The sequence below is a fragment of the Sceloporus undulatus genome, chromosome 6 (assembly GCF_019175285.1).
Source record: "Sceloporus undulatus isolate JIND9_A2432 ecotype Alabama chromosome 6, SceUnd_v1.1, whole genome shotgun sequence".
NCBI classification, from domain to species: Eukaryota; Metazoa; Chordata; class Lepidosauria; order Squamata; family Phrynosomatidae; genus Sceloporus; species Sceloporus undulatus.
This window is the reverse complement of record NC_056527.1, coordinates 85,300,162-85,326,185: the sequence shown is the minus strand read 5'-3', so window position 1 is coordinate 85,326,185 and position 26,024 is coordinate 85,300,162. Positions and strand designations below refer to the sequence as shown.

The 26,024-nt window shown below is 39.6% G+C and overlaps 1 protein-coding gene across 4 annotated transcripts in view; it reads right to left on the bottom strand.

Moving 5' to 3' along the window:
* ZNF385C (zinc finger protein 385C) overlaps positions 1-26,024 on the bottom strand; it is a 201,177-nt gene that overhangs the window by 39,790 nt on the left and 135,363 nt on the right. For all 4 annotated transcript variants that reach the window (XM_042476759.1, XM_042476761.1, XM_042476762.1 and 1 more), the window contains exon 3: positions 2,857-2,999. In XM_042476759.1, coding sequence (XP_042332693.1) covers positions 2,857-2,999 — 143 coding nt within the window. The remainder of the gene's footprint in view (positions 1-2,856; positions 3,000-26,024) is intronic.

Genomic DNA, 26,024 nt, shown 5'->3' with positions numbered 1-26,024 from the left:
CAGCAACAGGACGTAATGTGATATGCAGAGGGTACAGTCTGTAGGGGAATTCAGGGCAGGAATTCCTGCCCCAGGCCCTCACATAGTTGCCCACAGCTGTCCTAATAGCTGCCAGGAAAAGCAACTTTCCACATTGCAACCTCCATCCATCCTGTTTAAAATTCAGAAATACTTCTTTTTCAAAACGAGAAACAGATTTCCAGCCATGCTCATTATGGTTGGGGATGGCGTACTGGTTTGAGTGTTGGACTATGGCACTGAAGACCAGGGTTCAATTTCCTGCTTGGTCATGAAACCCAGTGGGTGATCTTGGGCAAAGCACACACTCTCAGCCTCAAAGGGGAGGCGGGCAATGGAACACCTCTGCTGAACTAATCTTGCCAAGGAAACCCTGTGGTAAGTCAGAAATCACTTGAAGGCACACAACAACAACATGTTTTGTCTATAAACAGAGACTAAACAGAGCTTGGTTAAGTTACTTTTTGGACTTTGTTGTTTGTTGTGTACCTTCAAGTCATTTCCAACTTTTGCCGACCTTAAGGCAAATCTATTGTGGGATTTTTTTTGGCCATATTTGTTCCGAAGAAGTTTGCCATTGCCTTCCCCTGAGGCTGAGAGTGTGTGTGACTCACCCAAAGTCACCCAGTCGGTTTCATGGCTGAACTGGGAATCGAGCCCTGGTCTCCAGAGTCGTAGTCCAACACTCAAACCACTATGCCACATTGGGTATCCCAAAATCCTCAGACAGCATAGTCAAAAGTATATTTTCCCATGCTCCAAGAGGAAGACTTTCTGAGTGCCCCACCACTGCTCTTTTATGGATGGCTTCATCATGTCAGTATGTTCATTCTTCTTTAAAGGAACTTCTTTGTTAGCTCTGGCAAGTTGAACCAGGAAACCACACATACCAAAGCTGGTAAATGGCATTGTTATTACCAAAGCATCCAGGAACAGAACAGAAATAATAATAATAATAATAATAATAATAATAATAATAATAATAATAATACAATGTTCAATATATTGGGAGGGCTCCAGGTTGGATAAGGTTGATATAGATCCACTCAGTAACTCCATATCAAAGCTAACTTTACTCAATAAAATGTATTCAGAAAACACAAAAAGAAGTCCTTCTTCACACAAATTATGGAATTTGATAGTACAAGATGTGATGTTTTGAAACTGGAGTAGACAACTTAGCAGAAGACAGAACAGGCCTATCTATGAGCTGGAATAGCTAATTTTTTGGACAACAGTTCCTAGACTCCATCATGTAGAATAACCTTTGGCTCTGCTGCTGCTGTAGATTCTGGGAACTATAGTCCAACAAAGGAAATTTTCTAAGTTCTACCTCTATTCATTTTTTATTAGCCATGACATCTAAATAAAAGCTCTGTATTTCTTTGCAGAGTGGAGACAGGAGACAAAAAAAAAGTGTGAGTAATTGTCTCCATGCCTTCTTTGTGGGCTTCTTGAAAGCATTTGGTGATCATCCTAGGAAACTGGATGCTGGACCAGATGGAAATGTCCAGCAGGGTTGCTTCCATTATGTCCATGTGAAAGGCACCTGAGAAAATGGGAGCCCAACTGTCTTTAGAGAACCCCTGTTTCATATTTTTAGTCTCTTTGGGGACTCAATATCCAGTTATTATTTTCACCATCCATAATGTAAGAAAAACTGAACATGAAAAAGAGGCAAAGCTCCTCCACCAGCTATTACAAGAAATCTACAGAAGAGAGAAGTTAATTAATGAATACACCTTTCTGGGAATTCACAGCTACCCTCCAACTACCTAAAGACCACCCAACGAGCTATATCTTCTCAAGTGACCATTTCCATGATACTGTCACAAACCTCCTCGACCTTCACGCCCCTTGTTAAGTGTAGTCGGAGAGCTTAAGCTTTCCATCTGTAATGAAAGAGGGCTGGTATAATTTGATGAGCATGAGCGGGTGTGTGTGATGGCATCCTGTGCTTGCAATATTTCTATAGATACCACACATAACTCCAGCTGTGAGCATGTGCGTTCTAGGTGACCTTGAAGTCAGCAGATCAACAGGGTAAATTACACAACAAGTGAACAAAAAAGGCCAGAAGAAAGCAGTAGCACACTGACTTCATGGGATAAGGCAATAGCTACACGTGGGGCTCTGACTTTAGGTGATAGTCCTAAGCAGCACTCTGTAAAAAAATCTCACCAGCTGGTTTTTCTGATTGAGTAATATGCATTATTGTTGTTGTGTGCCTTCAAGTTGTTTCAGACTCATGACAACCCTAATGCAAACTTATTATAAGGTTTTCTGGGGTTAAGACAGTGTGACTCATACCAGGTCACTCCGAGGGTTTCCATGGCTGAGCGGTGATTCGAACCATGGTCTCCTAGTCCTACGCTCAAACCATTACACCATGCTGGTTCTCAATATGCCTTCTAATTTCTGTTATTTCAATCAGGTCCAGAAAAGCTCTATACCCTCCAATATTTCACAGATGAAAACCAAGACATGTGTGGCCAAGCAACATCAAAATGTGGTCAAGATGGAAGATGTTATTAATGAAAATTAAAGATATAAGCTAAGAGAGGATATACCAGTTTGCTTTAGCCTGAGTCTACTGAGAGGAGAAAGATTCTGTCCTCTTCTTTCCTCTCTTGTCTTAAAGTTTTCTGAGTGCCAAGTACATTTGTAATCTGAACTCTGTTTGCAGCAGCTGAAGTAAGCTGAAGACAAAGGGAGAAAATGGGAGGAGGAGGAAATAGAAACTGGGACATTTTAAAAGCAGCATGAAAGATGAGGCAGCAGAGGAATCGTGGAGACTGTCCCTGCCAAATCAGGACAGTTGGAGCTTATGAAACTCACCGTGTTGAAGTTGGGGAAAAGGTTGAGTGGGGGTGTTCCATTGAGGCGGAAGGTCAGGAAATGCTTGATGTCCAATGGTGAATGTAGAGACCGCCCTGGGATCGGAAGTGATGTTAAGAGGGAGCTGTTGTGGCTGGCTGGGCCTAAGAAGAGAAGAGAGACGAGACATACTTCCAGTTAAAAGGGGGAAAAAACAACCTTTAAAAGAGAATGAGATTGACTGATGTTGAAACTCAAAGCAGCTGTTATTACAAAACAGTAGCCTGCAAAGAGAACTGCTAATTTGTTGTGTGGAGTAACTATGCCATGATATGTACTTAAAGCTGATCAGGTTGCTCACTTCATGTACTCATTCCCCAACCTGCCATTTTAAAAATATTGGCCAGAATCCTTTATTGTGGTTTAGGTTATGTAATTTTATATATACTTAGCGACATAGCAGAAGTGCTAAGAAAACCTGTTAGTGAACTGCAAAGATGCCAAACAGGACACTGGCAAGAGTGTCCCAATGCACAGAGGGCTCTACTGATGTGCACCAGCACTTTCTACCTGTTGTCCTGATGCACAATGGCAATGATGTGCATCAGGACCAATCTGCATCAGTCCTGTCATGCATTGGTCCTAATGCATGTCTGTCACATTGCCAGTTTCCCTATGTAGTAACATAACAACAGTCTCTTACTGGATATAGACATTACAGAACTGCCCAGTTCTAATTCCCATAAATCTAAGTCCACTTATGAAGATGGAAGCTTGCAACAGGATGCTGGCCAAGGTTCTTAGTTATTTATAATTTTTTGCTGTATATTTATCTGGCCATAAAGTGAGGAAGTACAGATGTTTCAGTAAATGAATGTGGGTGTATGTGTACGTATGCGTTTAAAACTGCATGATTCACTTCAGTGCAAAGATCTAACAAAATTACCCACTCCAACAAATTGGATAATTCAATCACTCCAAAGCCAGGGATGCAGTAGAGTTAGCTGAAGGAGCCCCCCTCCCCCCCAATTGCATCCCTCCATGTTTCCACTCTGGGTTTACCTCCTTCCAGTCATGAGAAATACCCAAATGAATGATTTACACTGACATAAAAGGCAGAAGCAACAGAGGAAGGTTTAAGTGTGTTCCCTCCAAGGTTATACAGTCTATAGGTAAATCTTTTCAGTTGTGACAGTGAAGTGTGTCTCTAATTTCAAATCAGAAAAAAAGACTACTACTAGATTTGGGAAATGTTGTCTTAAAGACTCATACATCTTCCACAGAAATTCACTTGGCTTTAATCTTGGCCACTGACCAAGTAGCAGCTTGACCATTATAAGCCCAATTGGTCTAACCATGCTGAAATTGGTCACATCCATTGCCATGTTCCACAGAAAACACCAGATGAATGCCACATACTGGGACAGAAAACAAATTACAAATTCAATAGAAACAGGAAACCAATAAATGAAGAAATGTTTTAGCTATCCTCGATGGATATATGCACAAACCATTTATACCACACACCCAGTGGGAAAGTTTGACCAGCTGCTTCCTCCCTGCTTCATTTAACTAATAGCTCCATGATTAAAAATGGACAGCACAATCTCTCCAAAATGTTCTTTCCTCTAGATTATCTTCAGCATTCCCTCAAGATAATTTGCTTCTTTAGATCTGTCATATGTCCCTTAAAGCTTCCTTCTCAACATTTTGCAGGATCTTGGCCCTTTGTAAACAGGGATGCTGAGAGTGGGTTCAGGCCCTGGTGAAATATTTTTGTGGGGCCCAAAAGCTTTCTCATCCCTCCAAATATTCCTCTTGTTTGTGGGTGTGTGGGGAGGCACACAGTAATTGCAACCCACAACCTTTACCCTGCCTTCACTTCACTCTTTGATCTGACATCAATCTTTGACCTGCAACCACAGACTGCCCCCTCCCTGCTGTCAATGCCCTTGGCACCAAATCTATGCCAACCAGGAACTGTTTAGGAACTACATTTTGGAGACAGAGTTGGCAGATAACTAGAAGGCTGTGGAGGTGGCACACTGCTTCTCAAGGCAATTGAGACCACAGAAGGTTGACTGCCTCTGATTCTGCTCTGAAACCTCTGGTAGAATTGCCAGGTCAGAACTATCCCAGGCCCTCAGGTCCAAAACCTGAGACTCAGCTTCTCCCTTACCTGCCTTTGTGGTATAAGCATGAACATGGATTATGGTTATACTGACAGGTTTTCCATGAAATCCTATTTATATTATTCAGTTAGACTTTGTATATATCCCTTAACTGCTTTTGCTACATTCCATCTCATTGTTAATGTGACCCTGTTCCTCTTTTTCAGAGTAAAATACTATGCAATTACCTGAATGAAAATGTCCTATGGCTCTCCACTTTAACTCCCATCAAATATGTCTATGCCTATACGATTCATTTCTTGATTTTTGATTTATGGCTATCTCTGACTCATGCTTCTCACACTCCATATTCCTGCCACATTTATTATGCAGCTTCATACTGTCCTTTCACCTATGAGTATGGACTTTATCACATGGGGAGTTTGCCAGGAAAAGCTGAGATTAAAAAGGCATTTCCCTGGCAAAGCCCTGAGATCGTGGCAAAGATTTTCAGATGATGTTGCGATTACAGAGGATTTATCCCGGGAATAACTAGCAACAGATCATTCATGGGGAAATCCAGTGAATGATTTGTTGCTAGTTATTCCCTGATTGTTTCCAGGATAAATCTGTAATTGTGATGTGTCTGAAAATCTCTGCTGGGAAAATGCCTTTTTCATCCCGGTTTAAATTCTGGCAAACTCTCTGTATGGTAAAGTCCAATGTCAGCAGTTGAATGTCCTTTTAGTTTGAGTCCTCTTGTGTCATTAGGCCCAGTGCTACTTGTCCTTGTCCTCTACTCTTCAGGAGTAGTTTACCATTGCTTGCTTAAGCGGAGTACTAATAAGAGTCAGCTACTGTCTGGGAGCATCACTGAGAACCTCTCTGCCACTGTCACCCTCACTATTGCTTTGGCCCAGTAGCTCTGGCACATTTAGTCTGGCTCCTCAGCAAAAGCCTGTCTGACCTGGGAGACCCTATCAGTAGCAATGCTACCATCGCTATAGGTTCTTACCTCACTGAAGCACATAATCCCATCACTATGGAAGTATGTTGTAAGTAAATTTCAGTGTATACAGAGTCTTTCTTATTATGTATGGCTTTAGTTTTCACACCCTTAATTTTGCAGGCAATCTACACCTCCAGCCCAAGGTTAAAGTTATTTAGCTTCATTTGCTAGACATAAAACAAGAGGGTCGGAAAGAAAACAGATCAAAGATTTAAAAAAAAAATCTTATGAAACCCATCAGTGTTCACATTTTTCTACAGATTGCAGTATCACGGGCCCAAAGATGCCTGGAAGGCACAAGTGGCCTCTTTCTAGCAGATTGGACAAATTTGTTCTTGTCTTTGTAGAGGGAACTGCTCCCCAAACCAGCTCTGACTCCAGGGGGGTAAACTATGGCTTGCTACATCAGGCATGTACTGATCAAATTAATGCCAATGTCACCCCGAAGGGAAATCTGGGGAATAGCAGGGAGGGAGCACAAATATTTTTCCCCAATTTATTCATTTTTAAAGCAACAAACAGGCACACAAATAAAGTATGTACATTCTTATCCTGTCATTCCTCCAAGATGCTCAGGGAGAATGTACAGGGTTCCCCTGAGCCTGTTTTATCTTTACAACAACTTTCTGAGGTACATTAAACTATGTGACAGTGACTGACTGAAGATCACGTTGTGGCCTTCTTACCTGCCTGGATATCTGAGGCTGGGTTTTCCCAGTTTAGCCAAACACTCTATGAGCCTCATCACACTAGATCAGTGATGGTGAACCTTTTACAGACCAAGTGCCCAAATTGCAACCCAGACCCCACTTATTTATTGTAAATTGCCACGTCCCTCTGGCTTTCTAGTAAGAAACTCTGACAAACTCTGTGCTAGGGCGATAGCATGTGTGCCCACAGAGAGGGCTCTGAGTGCCACCTCTGGCACGCGTGCCATAGGTTCACCATCACTGCACTAGATGAATCCCGCTCATAAACAGGATTTTAGAAGTAGAAAAAACCTGCAAATGTGGGAGGTTTTTCAGACGTGTTTCCATCAAACAGCAATAATGCGAAAATCAAGCGAATGGAAAGTGGACAAAAAATGACACCGTTTTACTTTCAGGAACTTCCTGAAAGTAAAAAGGTGTCCTTTTTGTCCACTTTCTGTTTGCTTGATTTTCTCGTTATTGCTGTTTGGAAGAAACATCATCTGAAAAACATCTCACATTTGCATTTTCTTCCCTACTTTTAAATCCCATTTCTGAGTGGGATTTGTCTAGTGTGGTAAGGTCCTAACTCAGGTTCCTGGGCAATGTCTAAGGAATATTTGTGCCCTGTTCTTGTCCTGGTGGGGCAAACCACTGAAAGGACTCCTACTCAAAACGGCAAATTGCATTGACAGAAGTCTTAGTGGAAGGGATTTACCATTTAAATTCCCCTTAAGATGTCACTGATTTATAAACAAAACATGTTTTTGTTGTTGTTATATGCCTTACAGTCATTTCCAACTTACAATGACCCCATCACAGGGTTTTCTTGGCAAGATTTGTTCAGAGGAGGTTTTCTATTGCCTTCCCTTGAGTCTGAGAATGTGCGACTTGCTCAACCCAGTGGGTTTCATGGTTGAGCAGGGAATCGAACCCTGGTCTCCAGTGTTGTAGTCCAAGACTCAAACCATTACTCCACATTGTACAGACACCCAATGCAATTATTAATTGTCATACAGTGCCTGCAACATGCATATGGTAACATGCAGTTTACATATTTGCATTTCAAGAGGAATAACATTTTTTACTACAGCAAGTAATTCCCAATGCTTTAATAATAGCATTTTCAAGACACAGCAAGCAGGCATCTCCGAAATCTCTCCTGTAACAGTGCTTCAAATTGTACTGCTGAGAAAGGTTGAAGTAACAACCAATCAAAACAAATAACTTGGTTCAGATTTATTTAATTCTCACTGTAATTCCTGTGTGCTAGACTCCGGTCGACATGTGTTAGGGTTCAATTAAAACAAAACATATAATGAAACTGATGTCCCTGACAATGAAAAGCAGGAGGAGAAAAGGGCTGAAACTGCAGGACTAGTATTTGGAAATGGCTATCAGAAGGAAGCTACTAGACCTCAAAGTGACAGCAGCAACTAATTGTTCACAATTTTTATTGCCAGGTTTTGCTAACTGCTTAAATGAGCATAGCATAGGCAGTATATAAGCAGGGACTATCCCCAGGATGTACAGATATCATCTCTTTTGCATGTTGGCCTAATTCTTTCCTCCCTTTAAAGCAGAGACAATACATAATGCAGATTAGTTGCAGCAATACAGTATCTCAATGAAGCTTTAATACCCCTTTTCTATGTGCAGCCTGTTCCTCAAAATATGCTAGAAAGGGCCATTTTGAATTCAGGAAAGTTTCCCAAACATCATATACAGCACACACATATTCTGATTAAGAACTGGAAGAAGACTTCAGGCTTAGAAAAATGCTTTGTTCTCACAGAAGCACTACATACTGCTGAAAGAAGTCCTCATCTAGGTTTGCTTCCTCTGGAAGGAATAACTGTAACAACAGTTACAGCAATGGCTTATGCCAGTAGTCATTCTGTGCCCTGTATCAGCAGCATTCAGTTACAGACATGAAAGGGATAGAGCAAAATGAGCTGAAAAAGCCAATTGGAAGGATATGAGATTGGAAGAACATCGCTTCCAGAGCAGGCAGCCACCTCTCCACTTGGGTCTTTGGAACCCAACGAGTGGCTTTAATTATTTAAAGGGTTTATTTCCTGTGGTGCACTAACAGTTATCTCCTGGCACATACATCTGAAATTACTGCAGTACAGCAGGAGTGCCTTTGGCCCTTCAGATGTTTGGGATTTCAACTCCCCAAAGCACAGCTGACATGGCCAGCATGGTGACAGATTACGCAAGCAGAAGTCTAAAGCAAGTGGAAGATCAGGGCTTCCTCACTCCAGCACTAGGAGAGGCAATTTTATTATCCTTGCGGCATTAGAATTACTACAGGGGTGATTCTGGTTTCATTAATGTATACAAATGAGTGTAAGTAGCTTTGTGTTATTAGCATGACTGCAAAAAATGTACATCATTTCCACATTATTTCCCACCCCAAATCCACTAGCATGGGGGGGGGGAAATCCCAGAAAGAGCACTCTAGTGTCTAAACAATAAAGCCGCATTCCCACTATCATTTACTTTGAAATGCAGATTGGGTTAAATTTCCGTCATCCCCACTTGTCATTGGTTTCGATCTGATTTTCATCCGATAGAGTTCCATGAAAGCGGAGTAAACGCAGAAAACCCACTTTTATTTGACAGTACTTTTCAAGAGGTTCTTTTGAGAAGAACTGAATCACAATTCCACAAGTGGGAACTACCTTTGGATCCGAATCGCATCTTACTGGAGGGGAGGGACTATGGCAGAGGGGTTGGCAGGGGGTGTCACCCATCCAGCCTTCAGGTGCTTGAAATCCACCAATTTTGTAGTACTGCTTTTGTCTACCTGCACATGTGGTGGCTTTTTAATTTTCCAACTTTACACTGATTGATTCCTTCTGAATCTGGCCATGACTGTTTCTCCACTATAGGAGGTTAAATGTATTTTTTGCTTTTCTTTTGGAGGGGGATCTTTTGTTTGTGTGTGTGTTAATACTTTTTTGAATCAGAAATGCGATTTCTTATCACCCCGTAGAAGCACCAAAGTGGGCAAGGGCTTTCCTATAATGAGCAATGCCTTGGCTATCATGGCCATGGGGCTACGAAGTAAAAAGTGAATGGAAATAAAGAAAGTTGATGGGGAGAGGGGGAAGCACTACAAAGTATCCTCATGTAGCTGAAATTATGGCTGGCTGTGTTGCCAAAATTATGCCTGGCCACATCACCAATGACGCAACAATGTAATCAGCTTGATTGCATTTAAAAAAAGGTACGTTGCAGTGCAAATACAAGTGGAGATGACAGCAGGGTCCAATAAATACCCGAATCCAAAATATCCTGTTTCATAGTGGGTATGATGCCACAGTGGAATCAAATCAATGATCTGGATTGAAACTTCATTGCAAATCGGTTTAAATGGCAAGTAGGAATGAGCCCTAAGAGAGGACAAGAACTGACCTACTGATGCATATGCAGGGTGGACTGTGTTTTGTTCATACATTAGCAGTGGCAATCTTTGCTTAGCATTTCCCAAACCAGAGTCACACTGCTCAACATCTGTGCAGTCCTTGCAGGACTAACAAAAATCTAAATTACAGAAAATACGAAAAACTTAGCTCAACTTTCACAATTCATGGAAGGTAGAGCCTTTGTGGTTTTTTTCAGTGACAAATAGTGTAGAGGTTTTGATTTTATTAAAGCAGAAAAGACATCACTTTCCCTCCCCAACATTAATACAATTCCTAATACAATTCTTCCTGCCACGGGGGATAAAACAGAGAGCACCACATTCTACGTTCCACAAGCATTACCAAAGCACCCAGTGGAACAGAAAGTTAAACTGACTGCTGTGCAAAAATGTTCATGTTTACATCATCAAGTCCAATTGGAAAAGTACAATGGCAATAGAAAAAAATAGTGCAGGATTCCTTAGTCATTTAATGCTTTCACTTCATTCCCTGCAATCTCACACACTTGATCAAAAGTTCTTCTCTTTCACACTTAAATATTTGTGGGAATCAACACTAGTGCTGCAACTGAGTCGACCATGGAGTGTATGCTGGCAAACATGATTTAATGTTTTACATTAAAACAAACTCTAGTAAATGTTTGAATGTCAGAATGACAATGCAGTTACATTTTTCTTTCTTTCTTCATTTACAGGATTATTGTGCCAAGTCTTCTGGAAGAAAAAATTAATATACCTACTAATGCCAGGCTTCTTTGGCAAAATGTGAGTATGCAGGAGGTACTAAACCTGAAACCCAAGGAAGGTCGGTCTGGGTTTCAGCCTACACACCATCAGCATTCAAATCTGGTCCAAGTACAGGGTTAACAAACATCAAGTGAAGTCCTTAAAACTGCAAAAGACCTACTGCTGTTGAAGGATTTCTGTCTGACACCCCTTAGGCTTTTGTTCCTTTAGGGCTGACAACTATAAAAATGTTTAGTTTTTATATCTGACTAAATATGTATCTGAAGATGCCAGCCAGATGCAGACAAAACATCAGGAATAAACTCTTCCAAATTGTGATCACACAGTCCGGAAAACCCACCGAAAACTATGGCCGTGAAACTCTTCAACTTCACATTACCCCATTAACTTCCATGGGGAAATTGGTTTATTGACAATAAGCCAGTGTGCTGGTTCTTGATGTCTGTCATTCCTGTTTGTATCAGAACAGGCTAAACAAACCACAAACTTCATTCTGTAGTTTGAATGTGAAGTACAAACAGAACAGCATCTGTCACTCTGGCTTGTGGTTCACACATCATGCAAAACATCAATTTGTTTAGGGGCTTCCACTACAAAAATCATGACTGGACAGTGCACCAGCATGCTGCTTGTACATGGGAAACCATGCTTCTTGTGGAATCATGGCTTAAACTGTGAAATGAAAACCACATCTATGTTTTGCTTTGCTTTTAGTTCCAAGCCCTTGTCATCGTATTGACAGGAACAGGATTGCCTGGCATTTCCCCCTATGTTTTTAAGGCAGCTGGGCAGCTTCCAAAGGTCTGTAGCCCCTTCTATGCTCTTTTTTCACCAGCAGGCAAAGACCTTCCTATTTAAACAATTCTTCATCCTTTAACCTATTAAGTAGAAGGAAGGGCAATGAGCGTGCTGCTTTTAAATATATACTATGTGGTAAATTGCATATGCAACATGTGCTTTAATTGTTTTAAATTAACATGTTAATTAGATTAACAGTTTAATTATTTTAAAACTTTTGTAGCATATATTGTTTTAGCTGTTTTAATTTATATTGTAAGCCACTTTGGTTCTCATCCTGTGAGACGAGAAGCATATAAATCAAATAATTAAATAGGGCCAGTTCTGCCCTCTTCCAAACCTCGGGGGACCATTCCCAATCTTGACATGCCTGCTCCAATTTTTTCTCTCACACTCCAAGTCATGTCCCCTGAAAGACTTTTGCATTTAAGAATAATTTCTTTATTCCAGTTTACTTTAGGTCTTAAACAATATTCTTGGGTTTGTTTTTTAAAAAACAGAAAGTTTATGAGAACAGGTTTGTCTGTGATGAACCTGGGCAGATGGTATACAACACCAGTGTGGAGTATTTAGTAAAGAGTAAGTACACATTTTGATTAATCCAGTTTTCTATGAGAGAAAAGTTAGAGATTTAAAAGTAACGTTACAATTAATAGTTACATCTAACTAGTTTTTGTTAATGAGGATGTAGTGGTTTGAATGCTGGTTTCTATGGGCCCACAGTTTGAATCCTTGCTCATGGAAACCCAATGGGTGACCCGGACCTTCTCTGAATAACTCTTGTCAAGAAAACCCATAAGTTGGAATCAACTTGAAGGGCCGTGTTTAGTGCAAATTTTAAAGGAGCTATCCATTCTGCAGATAGGATTCAGCAACTTAGGCCTGTTATAGACTGCCAAAATAAAGCTGCTTCGGGTCTCTTTGGAGGTATGCTATTTAAATGATGCATGCATCCTAAGAATCCAGAAGCTGCATCAAAGCTGCACTCCAGTACTTAGGAATGGAGTGTGGCTTTGGCGCGACCTCCGGACTCTTAGGACCCATGGATCATTTAAATAGCATACTTCCAAAGAGACCCGAAGCAGCTTTATTTTGGCAGTCTGTAACAGGCCTCAGATAGCTCCTTTGAACCTTAAACTTAAACCCTGATTGCATTCGCCAGTGTTGGAGCCACCAGTTCCCTTTGCATGAGCTTCATTCTCCCTTCATAAATAAATCAGACAAAACAAAGATAACCTTTTGGGTTTTCAAGCAGGCTGCAGTTCCCAAAGAAATAAGGATCTGGGGAAAGCTTCAGCATAACAATTCTGCATAACCACAATGGGATCTCCAGATTTAAGAAATCTGGACAGAAATATTTCAATAAGTAAATAGGTGTACTGTTCATCTGGATTGACCTTGGCCTATATCTCAGGGTAGACCTATGAACAAAAATAGGTGGTAAACACTGGCAAATCTGATTCTATTGTATTCAGAAACTCACTCAAAACTGGAAGCATCTTTTGCATGAATAATTGCCCAGCAATGAGCGTTAAATTAGAAAAACAATAAAGGTTGCATTCTCACTGGTACAGTGGATGGGTACTATTTTATTTTACATTTACACTTCAAAGAGGAATGAGACACTGCTGCCTCCTGCCCATCATATATGTCCTGATGGCATGCCTCTCTGTATCCTGGTAACCTGTACTAATGTGTGTGCATTGCTGCCCACACCTGTCAAATCTGAATAACAATTTCTCTAGACCAGAGCTTGTACCAGTTACTTTTTTGGACTATAATTTTCAGAAACCCCTCAGCAAGTGACCATACTGGCCAGAGGATTCTGAGATTTGTAGTATACTTCTCTAGTCCACAAAAGCATGCCACAACATATGTGTTAGTCTACAAGATACTTGCTTATCCTTTAAAAGATGGTTGGAAAGATACAACACTTTAACTTGGAGAAAACCTTGGATATATTCAGCATATTAAAAACAACAGGGTTGTAGACTTGGCTGCTAGAACATTCTCTTCTCTCATTTCTAGATGTCATTCAAAACAAAGATAACCTTTTGGGTTTTCAAGCAGGCTGCAGTTCCTTAGTCTATCCACTCTTTTCCTTGCCTCCCCTCCTCACTCTTCCCTCATCCCACCCTGCTGACCGCAATTTCTTGTCAGTGATATTCCAATGGAGCAGCTGTAGGATGTATTTTTAGCTGTTAATTTAGACACTCAATTAAAAGGATTTGCCTCAACAAGAATGGTGAAGTCTATGGAGACCTGGATAGAATGACATGATCTTTATTTGTGGTGTGTGTGTTGAACTCCTTGGTTGTAAAGAAGGAAAGAGCTTGCTGGATGAGAAGATTTTCTGTTACAGGCAGGATGGCCTAGAACATCCTTTTCTCTGTTTTTGCAAGTTGGACAGGATGACAGGTGTGTCTTTGGGTATGTGAGTATGAGTACATGTAGTATGTGTAGGAGAAGACTCGACCAGGTGCAGCACAACTGTTGTGCTGATATTTAGTTCTATACTCCTCTAGATAATAAAACAAATATGAAAAGTGACCTAATACTTCATTTCTGTTTCTCTTAGCTCGAAACCTGACTCCCCCGTCCTCAGTTATAAACACCTATGTTTCACCTGTAACAAAACAACAGAATGCAGAGACAGGAGCCTTGGAAAGACTGGTGAAGACATTTCGGCTCCATCCCCATCTTACCTTCCTTTCATTCAAAGGCTTTAGAGTCCATATGAGAAGCAAAAACCAGGGAGCATCCAATGGAATCAAAAAAATAAACACTTCAAGATGCTCAAATATAATTTTATTGGTATAAAACCAAAATGTTTATCTATGTGAAGTCTGATTTTCAGTAACTCCTTTTTTAAATTTATATTTTATTAAGTTTAAAATTCACAACATATACATAAAAACTGAATGAATAAGAAAAAAGAAAAAAAACACACAAGAAATTGTAGAAAGGGAGGGAAGAAAGGAAGATAGAAGACAAAAAAGAACAAGCACAAATTGTGCATTTCTTTTTTACATTCATCATTTCACATCTTAACTGCTTCTTAGAATTATTTCACAATTGTTTTATATCATCAACATAACTAATTTCAAATGTCAAAGGTGATAGAAATTTGCTTAGACTAATTTGATAATTGCTATATTCAGATTCGGATTTTCTCTTTATACGTTTTGTTCATGTTCTATGTGCGTTATTATATTGGACAATTGAATCATTTTGTTTATATTATCTCATTCTCTTGCTTCTGTAGTTTGGGTGTATTCTTCCATTTCTCTTCATATTGATTTTTTTCCTTTCCATTAATATACACGAATAGAGTATTCATTATTGCTAAATCATGTAGTTTAATTATCCACTATTCTTTGGTAGGTATTACATTGCTTTTCCAATATTTTGCATAAAGAAAGCATGCAGCTGTGATCATGTACAGTATTGTACAGTGCGCCTGTGCCATATGCAGGCGTACTGTACGCGGAATGGATCACCTGTAAGATAATGCTCCACTGTATTTGTTTCTTCCTGTGTTGATTTATCTTTGATCACATTGGTGATATTTAATAAGAAAAGCTCTGGTTTCTGTAATACTTCTTCCATGATTTTATGTATTTCTTTCCTGAAGTTTTTGACTTTAGTGCACTGCCACCATCGGTGAAATAGTGCCTAGTTTATCTTTACATTTCCAACAATTGATTTTATTTCCTTTCTGCATCTTTGTTAGTCTGTACAGAGTCATGTACCGTGTGAAGAAAATATTGTAGTAATTTTCTTTTAAGTTGTTACATTTTCTAAATTTTAGATTGTTTTTCCATACTTTCTCCCAACTTGCTGGAGGTATTTCTTCTCCAGTGTTCTGCATCCATTTAATTATGTTGGTTTAAATTGTTTCTTCGCTTAATTCTATATGTATTAGAAATTTATAAAGCTTCTTTATCATATGTTTTTCTCCTGCGTTTATTATTTTGTCAAATTCCCTCATTTCATATTCTATTCCTTGTGTCTTCAGATCTTTTTTATTATCCTCTAGTATTTGTTGATATGTAAACCAGTGTATTCCTGATCTACTGTTCTGTAATTCTTTGTTTGTTTTAATTTTCTATTCTCAATCTGTTTTTAATAAAAGTTCTTCATATCTTATCCATTTTTCCTTTAAGAAGTTGTTCTCTTTTATGCAATGCTTCTTATGTGGAGAGCCATTTCAGCATCTTGGTATAAAAATGTCTTTTGTATTTGCTCCAGACCATGTACAACGGCTTCCGTATACAATACAATACTGAGTTACGATTCCCAGTAACTCCTTGAAGAGGCTCATGAGAGTACACATAGGCCAAAACATACTAAGTTTTTCTACGAATAAATAACCATAATTTGAACATCTTATAGCATCTGTAGCAATGAACTTCTAATCAATAGTTCACTCCATTTCCCACAGCATTCCCCTACCTTTGCTTTGTAAGAATGCAAGACTTGCTTACTGAATAATGCCAAAGGTCAACCATGCTCATTGTACTGGCTCAGTGTCTAGTAAAGATGCTTGGTCAGGATTATGTGGGGCTCTGAGATTTTAGGGTCATACCCTGACACCCAGAGATGATCTCTTGTGATGTTACAGGAAGCAGGCCCTGGTGATGTTGCAAGGCAGCTGTTGGGTTTGCCATTAAACAAGGGTCAACTACAATTGCTTGAATCATGCTATTTAAAATTTAAACACCAAGTCTAACAAATCAGGAAAATACACATACACATATCTTTGAAAGCAGTGCTCTTGCCCTGAGATTATTCCCCTTAACCTCAGAATTGGAGATGAAGGAGCAAACCTTGAGATCTGACAACCCTAGGGCTATATGCTTCTGGGAAACCCAAACACAAGGCAGGGAAGCAACACCTTCTATGTTTATCCAGCACCTGCTATTCAGAGAAATAGACTAGCCACATCGAGACTAGCCATACACACATGGTAGCCATTCTGTGGCTGTACCCATGCTTAAAATAAAATACAAAAATTAAAAAATCCAAATGTATTCACAGGCCCCAAATGTTCAGGCTTCATGTTCTAAACCACTCAATGGGTCATTCACAAAAACAAATTCATACTCAATGCATAAGTAGTAATATTTCGTCTTTAATTATATTTAAATTATTTATTAGCTAAAATATTTTTAGCCTGCTCTTTTTAACATGAGATAACAGGGTGGCAATTGAGCAATTTTTAAACCTTTCCAAATTAAAACCAATAATTTAAACAAGATTAAAAAAACCCTAACCAAACACTTGAAACAAGTTAAAACAGAAAACAGTTAAAAAGGATTATCCTTTTATTTTATTATTTTTAAAAAGGTTCAAGCTTAAAAATAAATTACACCTCAAAGGCTTTAATAAAAAGCCATGTATTGACGTGGTGATGAAAAGAAATCAGGGGGTGCATCCAAACTGATTTGAAAAGTCCCAGATTTTGTTCCTGCTCTTTCCGGTTCTACATTGGGTTAAAATAAATGAACCTGGGAAACTGGTATTAAAAGTCTCTCAGTTATAATGTCAAAAAAGTAAAGGTAAAGGCCTCTCAGTCATAAGGTCAAAAAGGTAAAGGTAAAAGTTTCCCCTTTGATGTGATTGTCTAGTTGTGCCCGACTGTAGGGGACGGTGCTTATTTCCATTACTAAGCTGAGGGAGCCAGTGTTGTTGGAGACAACTCCGTGGTCCTGTGGACAGCAAGACTGCATGAAACGCCGTTACCTTCCAACCAAAGTAGTACCTACTTATCTACTTGCATTTTTACATGTTTTTGAACTGCTAGGTTGGTAGAAGTTGGGACTAGTGATGGGAGCTCACTCCGTCCCATGGTGCTTGGGCCTTGAACTGCCAACCTGCTGACCTTGCGATCATTAGAGTCAGTGTCTTAACTGCAGAGACATCATATCCCTTATTCATAAGGTCACCATAAGTCAAAATTGACCTAACGGCAGTTAGAAACAAGACAACACAACAACTTAGACTCAGCATGTTGTACTGGTTTGAGTGTTGGACTATAGTTCTGAGAGACCAGGGTTCATATCCCCACCCAGCCATGGAAACCCACTGGGTAACCTTGGGCAAGACACACTTTCTCTGGCAAACCTCCTCTGAATAAATCTTGCCAAGAAAACCACATAATAGATTTGCCTTAGGATTGCCATAAATTGGAAACGACTTGTAAGCCACACACCAACAAGAGGTACTTAGAATTCTGTAGTCAAACCTCCTAAACTGCAGGATTACAGCTCTCAGAAGGAGAATTCTAAATTACAAATTCTAGCACTTCATTGGATGAAGGCATGGCAGTGAAAGTACTGTCGAAGTACTACAGTTACATAATATGGTTAAACCTCTTAGTCACCTGGGGCTTCCCGGGCATCAGTCAGTGTATGGACAAACCAAGCTCAAATATTTTCTGCATCAGGCCAAGCCCTGCAGTTTCTCCCAGCTTCCTCAAGTATCCTTTCCTGATAAATCTTTTTGAGCCAGGAGATGAGTGGCATGTTCCAAAATGAATGGGGAATGGAACAACAGTGAAAGCAGGACCGGACAAGGCCAAATTAACAGGAGCCATGAGGGATTTGCAAGATTAATTGGAAAAGCAGATTTAGCTCAAGGCTGGAGTATGTACCAGCAAAATTTAGGGCACAAGTCTAGGACAAGGGCTGTGCTTCCCGCATGGCACAAGTAAGTGACAATTTATGTCTGCTGATATCTCTCTGCTCACACATAGAGGGTCTGGCACTCTCCTTAAACAAAATCCTGGCCCTTTCCCAGAATCTTGTAGAGGAAGTAACTGTTAGCTCTGTTCTCTATTACAAGCAACAAGATTTATTTATCATTTGGGCAGAGTTGCTAGTCATGCAAGAAAAAGTTCTGTAACCTCAGAGAAATAGTGGGCTGAGAAAACCAGGGCCGGAGCAGACAGTCCACCCCAAAATGTTAGGAATCATTTTTGTTTTCTGCATTATTGCCCTGAATTTGAGAACCTGCTGCAAGTCACTGAGATTTTTAAGGATGGAATAAAGTAATTGTTTGATAGGAGGAAAAGAAAAAAATGCTTCATTAAAAATGTAAGATACTCCTCTCCCTTCTACACAGTTATATATTCTTATAAGGTTTCACACTTTCACATTTCCCATCCCAACAAGTTAATGCAGTAGTTCCCAACCTGTGGGTCGGGACCCCTTTGGGGGTCGAATGACCCTTTCATGGGGATCGCCTAAGAACATTGGAAAACACCTATTTAATTACAGTTATGAAGTAGCAACGAAAATAATTTCATGGGTTTGGGTCACCACAACTTGAGGAACTGTATTAAAGGGTCACGCCATTAGGAAGGTTGGGAACCACTGAGTTAATGTATTCTTCTAAACTTTATTTGATCTGAGCTGTTATAAAATCTGTTTTTCTTCTGATTTCATAACATTCAATGACTGCAGGGAACTCAAAATCATTGATAGCTGGTCCATCAGTAACAATGCTGATTACACTTGGCATGGATTGATCTTCTTTAGAGTGACCCTGTTGACCCTGCTTCAAGAGTTCTCTTCCTTTCTTGATTTTCTCATACAGCACAGAGCCAAAGGGCACCATCAAAACTACTGCATCCAGGATGGCACAGAGACTAGCTTAGCACAGAGATTTGTGTAGGTGACCAGTTTAAGACTAAACACTATTTGAAGATAGGGAAATTATTCAGTGCATGGTCCCCTATCAGCACACAGGAATATGCCTTCAAAGGGAAGTTCAACTCATCTACATCATAGGATACAGTCTCATCTAAAGAATGAGGATAGCACCTGGGATGAAGGATAGCAAGAAAAGAGCTGATATATTTTTTCTGCTGTGAAGTTGACAGTGAGGCTGTAGAATGTACCAACCACAGCCTCATACCTTCAGATATAAACTATGCTGAAGATTTCCATCAATAGACTATGCCAATGGTAGAAAGGGAAAGGCAGTTCAGTGAGTAAAGGGAAGATGGATTTTACATTAGATCTGAAAACATTGTGTCTGCGAAGATCTTCCCTGGGAACATCAGGGAAGATATTTTGGAATTTGCCTATGCAACTTTCATGGCTGGCAACCCATAGGAACACATTCTGTTGATGGTTTTAATAACAGTTCTTTAGTTCTCACCATGAGGAACTTGAATGATACCAAGAAGGAACATGATGGAAATTTGGCCTCATGGGCAGAGAGAATGCTGCTAAATATTATTAAATTCCTTCTTCTAGTACATCCAGAGTCTCATCCAACCAACTATGATGGCCATCTCAGTCATCTTTGGTTTATGACAACTGCACCTGGTGGAGGATGAATCCAGAAATCTGCTATAGCAGATACCATGTGAATTTGCTACTTCTGAGCCATAATCTTAAATAGATTAAGAAAATGGAAGGCAACATTGTATGACACTCAAAAGAAACACTGTTTTGGTGGCACAACTATGCCTATGGGGTGAGGCATGTTTTGCTCCATACTTATCTTCTGTACATCAAAGACAGATTCATCTGGGGAACGTAGAGCTTTTTAATATCAATATTACATGTAGTGGATCAGAGAAATGTATTTTCAGCTCCAAAAACAAAGGGGAAGCTATTCATTCACATTAGAGAAAGTCACTGATGTTATGCTCCCACCTATTTCTCCCTCTGCTAGTATACACCCTAGCTTGACAGGTCAAATATGGGCCAGGACATCTGTCCTTTAATGGTTGTGCAAAAGAGGAAATTTCAGCAAGTGTGGCAAGCAGAAGCTGTTGAATTTTTTCTTCTTCACTGTTGGAAGAGTTTTGCATTCCCTTTCCCCCTTCTTAGAGAGATAGGGATTTCTTGCATGCAAACTCTCCTTTCTCTCTCTCTCTCTCTCATTCAAACTAACCATGTGATTTAGGTTACTTTCCCTTAGGGAAGTACTAATATTCTCTCTCAAAAATTTTCTCTTAAATTGTTGGTCCTCCATTTTCGTCCTCTCTAAACTTTTTTTTAAAAAAGATGGTGAGATAAATATTTTTTCCCTATCTGAACTATTCACTAGCTAGATTAGGAGATAACTTTTTTTTGTGTACGTGTGTGTGTGTGTGTGTGTGTATGTATATCATTAGTAAACCTTTGTTTGAACTACAATCTACCTGTGTTGTTTTTGAATCAGCCTCAGTTCTTAGGGAAGCACAGTTAGACAATGGCACATTTTTGCTACTCTGCTGATTTAAAGCTGGACCCTGACAGACTTGGCTATGATATTTCCGATATTTAAATATTTTTGTCTCCTTACCAGAGTCTGAAGGCTTAGGAAACTTAAATTACCCTACATTCACAACCATTACAGGCATGGAATTCCTGCTCTTTATTTCACCAGGCAGCCCTGCCTAAAACAACCTTCTTAATATTCTCCAGGTAGTGCCAGGAAATGCCTGCAAGCATATACACAATGCGTATGAGTCTCTAAATTCTCCTCTTCATCAAACAGGCAGCATAAAATGATATTTAGACTGCAGTTTCGTATCCACTTAACAGAGACCAGGCTCCATTGAATTAAATGGGACTTAACGTCTGAGTAGTCATGATAGCACTGCACAGTTAGATACCTATTCATTCTCATGGCACAACTGCAGAATATAGTGATATTTGGAGTATAGGAATCTTGACGCTTCTGGGTATATTCTTCAGGACTGTTATGCTTACATCTCTCTTTGGATGTCTCTGCAATGTTATAATTCATCTGCCTCCTCCCCAACACTAAATTGAACTTCAGAGGGTCAAAATATACAGGTGCAGTACAGACACAAAACCCTGCATGCATTTATATATTGAAGAATTATTGTTTTTAGTTGCATCAGTACCTTCTAGGCAGCACTGCTCCAAGATCTATTCTGCTAAAATATTTTAATCATTACACCCTACCTCCATCATCCTTCATCCCTTTTAAAGCTAATTTTACAAGAGAGAAAGTATATGTGTGCACATGCGTGCATGCATGCGTGTGTGAGCACACAAGAGAAAGAAATCTAATTAGCATGCTTATCTGCCATAAAACAGACCTTTATTTATGCAAAGTGACTGGCGACTGTTCAAGATTGGGCAAACAAATTAATTTGATTTTAATAGGCATGAAACACTAGTAAAATTAAAAAGATTTCTGTTTCTTCATCTTCTTCCTCCCCTGAGCTCTTCTTGCTTTGGCTTGGCGACTGTATGCGATGGACCAGCTGAGAGAGAAGGATGAGGGAGAGGATTTGTTTAAAGAGAAATAACAGAGATGCCCATTATGCTAATTTGAAATGCGGTTCTCATTATAGGCTTAGTATTTAATGATCATGAGCCTGTCATTTAAAAAGAAGGTCTCATTCCAGAAGAGTTGCTTTATGGTTAGTAATTCTATTTCTGCAACCAATGAAAGCTCCTGGGCTTAGTAGGTGTGTGTTTCTATGAATATCCCTAATGATCAACCATTAGTACGGTATGTTACCTGTGTGTTAAATACAAAATAAATAAATAAATAAATAAATAAACCCCCTCAACAACTCCAGTCTAAAACAATATCATCATACCAACCCACAATCTGCACTTCACAGTTTCTATGACAATTAAACATACTAATTTCAAGTATGTTTCGGCAAACATGATTTCAGATTTGATATTGATCTCACTTCTCCTCAACAACTTCTTTCCTGTTGCTATTACTGTATCTACTTTCACACTGGATCTAAATATCCCAAAGGCACCAGATCCTGTGTGAATTTAGAAGCTAAGCAGAGTCAACCATGGTTAGTATTTGGATGGGAGACTGCCAAGAAATAGCAGGTGTCCTAGGCTATAAATAAATAATATTTTAGATGAGTGAACTGGCAAAACCATCTCTGAGAATTCCTTGCCTAAGAAAACCCTACACATCTTCATGTCTGCTCAAAGCATCCTAAACTCTACACCTTCAAATTTGTTACTACCACTGGAAAGCTAGCAAGTCTAAAAACAGGGGAAAATACTGTTTTATCTCACAAAGTTGTCAACAGAAATAATAGAAAAACCAGATGCGAAGGCTACTGAATACAGCAAATACTGTACGATGTAAATGTTAAAGTATTATTGTTGCCACTCTTTTTGTCTCTGCCTTTGGGGCATTTAAATTAATTTAAAACTCAAATGGGCAGAAGCTGAATAAACTATGCACAAGCAATGAATGCACATAGACTTTGGTTGCATATTTTAATCTGATCACTGGATTCTAAGTGTAAATTAAGAACTGTTTTCTCCACTACAGAATGTGTACATGGCATGACAAACAGACAGACAGAGAGTAGGTGAAGAGACACAAAAACCAGAGTACACAACTGTCTTGGTCAGATGCTGTAATGGTAGTGTCCTCTCCCCAAATTCTGGCAGTGTTTGGCAAAAGTTGATTTCTGCAGCTTCAGCAAAGAGGAATATTTCTCATCAGGAACCTCTTCTTTGGCCATCTAAGTGGAACGTGGTAAGGAGAGAGATATTGATGGGGTTGGCTTTCACTTTGGCATCTGACCCTAACTACTGATGGCCTTGCAAGCATGCCTCAAACAAGAATTGCTATTTTTTGACTCCCAAGGCTTGCCAGTTAATCTGGTACAAAAGCATGTGGTGCCAGAAATGATCAGTGCCCCTAGAAAGTATCCTCTTCACATTGATGTACAGTACTTGTTTTTCACAAGGGCCATGGTGGCACTTGGTGCAAGACATGAGTTTCTGATCACAGATGAAGTCCAACCCGGCGAAGTCTTCCTTCTACTACTTTTTGAAATACCACTTACACTTATTTGAATGGGATTCTCCCCTGGCTGGCTTTTTCCAGGTGGCACCATAGCTTTGCTCCTTAACCAGGGAGCCAAATATTATCAAGGAAAGACTGATTTGGTTTTGCTTTTGTTTTGTTTGGTTCCCTTGAAGCAACCTTTTCGATGCCCCACATCCCTAGTAAATTTTTGATTAAAGTTTGCACCCCTACAAAAGTAATATCCCATCTGAATGCAAAGCGATCTTGTAGCACATTTGAGACTAACTGAAAGAAAGAAGTTGGTAGCATGAGCTTTTGTAGAGCTACTTCATAGGGTCAAGTCTTTGAAAGCTCATGCTACCAACTTATTTCTTTCAGTTAAGTCCCAAAGGTGCTACAAGACCCCTTTGCATACTGATTTTCCAGACAAACACAACAATGTATGTATTTGAATCCCATCTGAAGAGGAAGAAGTCTAATTTGAACCATAAATTGAACAGCATGCAATACTGCAGGTGAACGAACTGAACTTTAAAAAAAAAGCTTTTAACTTAGTGCATAAAATGTAAATCTCAGTTGAGCAATTAAGGTTCTAATGTGTTCAGAAAAAAAAAAAAAGAGTGATGAACCATCACTCAAGAATACCATATACTCTTTCTTGTCCTCCCCAGAAATTACATCTCTCACGTCCTAGTGGTGCAGGCACTCAAGGTTGGGAACCCCTGCCTTGAAAGAAGAGAAGCTGACTTTTACATTTACAGCCACCCCTCCTAACTCATGGATCTGGGATCCGTGGCCTTGAATATCCAAGGAGGGCTGAACTTTGCTATTTCCAATGGCATGTGCACCTGGCGCATGTGCACAGGGGGTGCCCCATTCAAGACTATGAGGCTTGAATATGTGCGAGCCTCCGTTTTCGTACGCAGGGGGCGGAGGCGGAATGGATCTCCCGTGAAAATGGAGGGCCAACTGTAATTTAGAAAAGAAGGACTATTTCCCATTTCCCTAGCTTGGAGATGAAAGTGAAAGAAAGAGGGAGAAAGGAGTTGGCGAACTGGCAGATCTGGTGTAACCTTTCTAGTTAAGTGGTTTTAAGTGCAGATGGATAACTATGGGGATTATCACACTGGGAGAAAGCGTCTCCCCCCATTTCCCCTATGATTGTATCATTATTGCTTATATTATGGAAAAAACTGTGAGGACTCTTCCCCCAGTGTCAAAGTGTTTTGATGAAACAAATCTATGTGAAGGTGTTTCTCTCTGTTTAAGCCACCTTGTAAATCCACTACACTTTCTTGTTATTTATTATCTATCAGGCTCATGTTCTATACTTTCTGAAACATAGAAAATTAGATCTCAGGATCGCTGACCAACTTCAAGAAAGACTGATACCGTTTAATAGAATACTACAGAGAAAGATGGGGGACTATATCTGTGATAGGTTTTGAAGATTATTAGAGAGAGAGAGAGAGAGAGAGAGAGAGAGAGAGAGAGTGTGTAATACAGTGTGTGTATATATGGGATATTGTAAATAACTGGTTAAAGAATGAAGAAGAACAGTAAATTGAAAAACATTAAGTAAGACAAATTTAAAGCAAGTGAAACCAACATCTGATAAGGTGGAAGTCAAGTTAACATATTGTTACAAGTATCTCTTGTATCAAAACTGCATATCAATTAATATAATGAGACGATTCTGTAAATCTTGTTTTTTGGTGTTTTTTAAAAAGAAAACTAGACCTCCAAAACATGGGTGCAAGGTGCAGGGGGAACAAAATACTGCAAGCATATTTCAGTGAAATATGCTGTGCAAAATTCATTAAAATGCCTGATATGCTATCTAAAATGGTTAAAACACTTTCTCCAGATTGCTGGAGGGGTCGCAAATTTTACATGCATGTGTAGATTGAATGCCCTAGAGTGAGAAAATTCCGGGACGCAGCCCTGTATCAAATTTCATGTATCATTGCTCAAACCAAAAGATTCTGACCAATTTTGTCATTGCTTTGTGTATTTATTAAAGACAATTCTAACCGGAAACATATGAAACTGATCACTTTTCTCCTCGTTGCTGCCAGATTTGAAGCAGCTACATGTCAGAAGTCAGGTGACCAATTGAAAACTGGTGGTTAGAATTTGGTATATGTGGTCGATGGAGAAACTGTCTACCATGATGAAATTTTGCATTGGTCATAAAAAGACTAACACATTTCAAGAGGACTGGATGATCTTTACTGACTTTGTTAATCATCACTCCCAACAGATCCAACCTCCTACTTCACAGATGGATCTCTGCACAGACACTCTATAGTTGGACAGGTCAGACTCCCTGGCTCTTGCGGAGAACCAATCTCATGACTCACCTGCAAAATAATTACTCATCAGATGTGTATCCTTGGCCCCTGAAGTTAATTGTTGTTGTTGATTTGTAAGTATTATGCAGACTTTATATGTTTTAAAGCTCAATAAAAAATAATTTAAAACTCATTGAAATGAAAAGGGGTAGTGGAAATGATTGGTAGGCATGTCCTCCCACAGTTTCTGTTCATTTCCTATTGGATTCTGCCTCTTCAGGGCACCTGAACAATTCAGAACAAAATGTGTGTGTTTGCCCATCCCTACAAGAG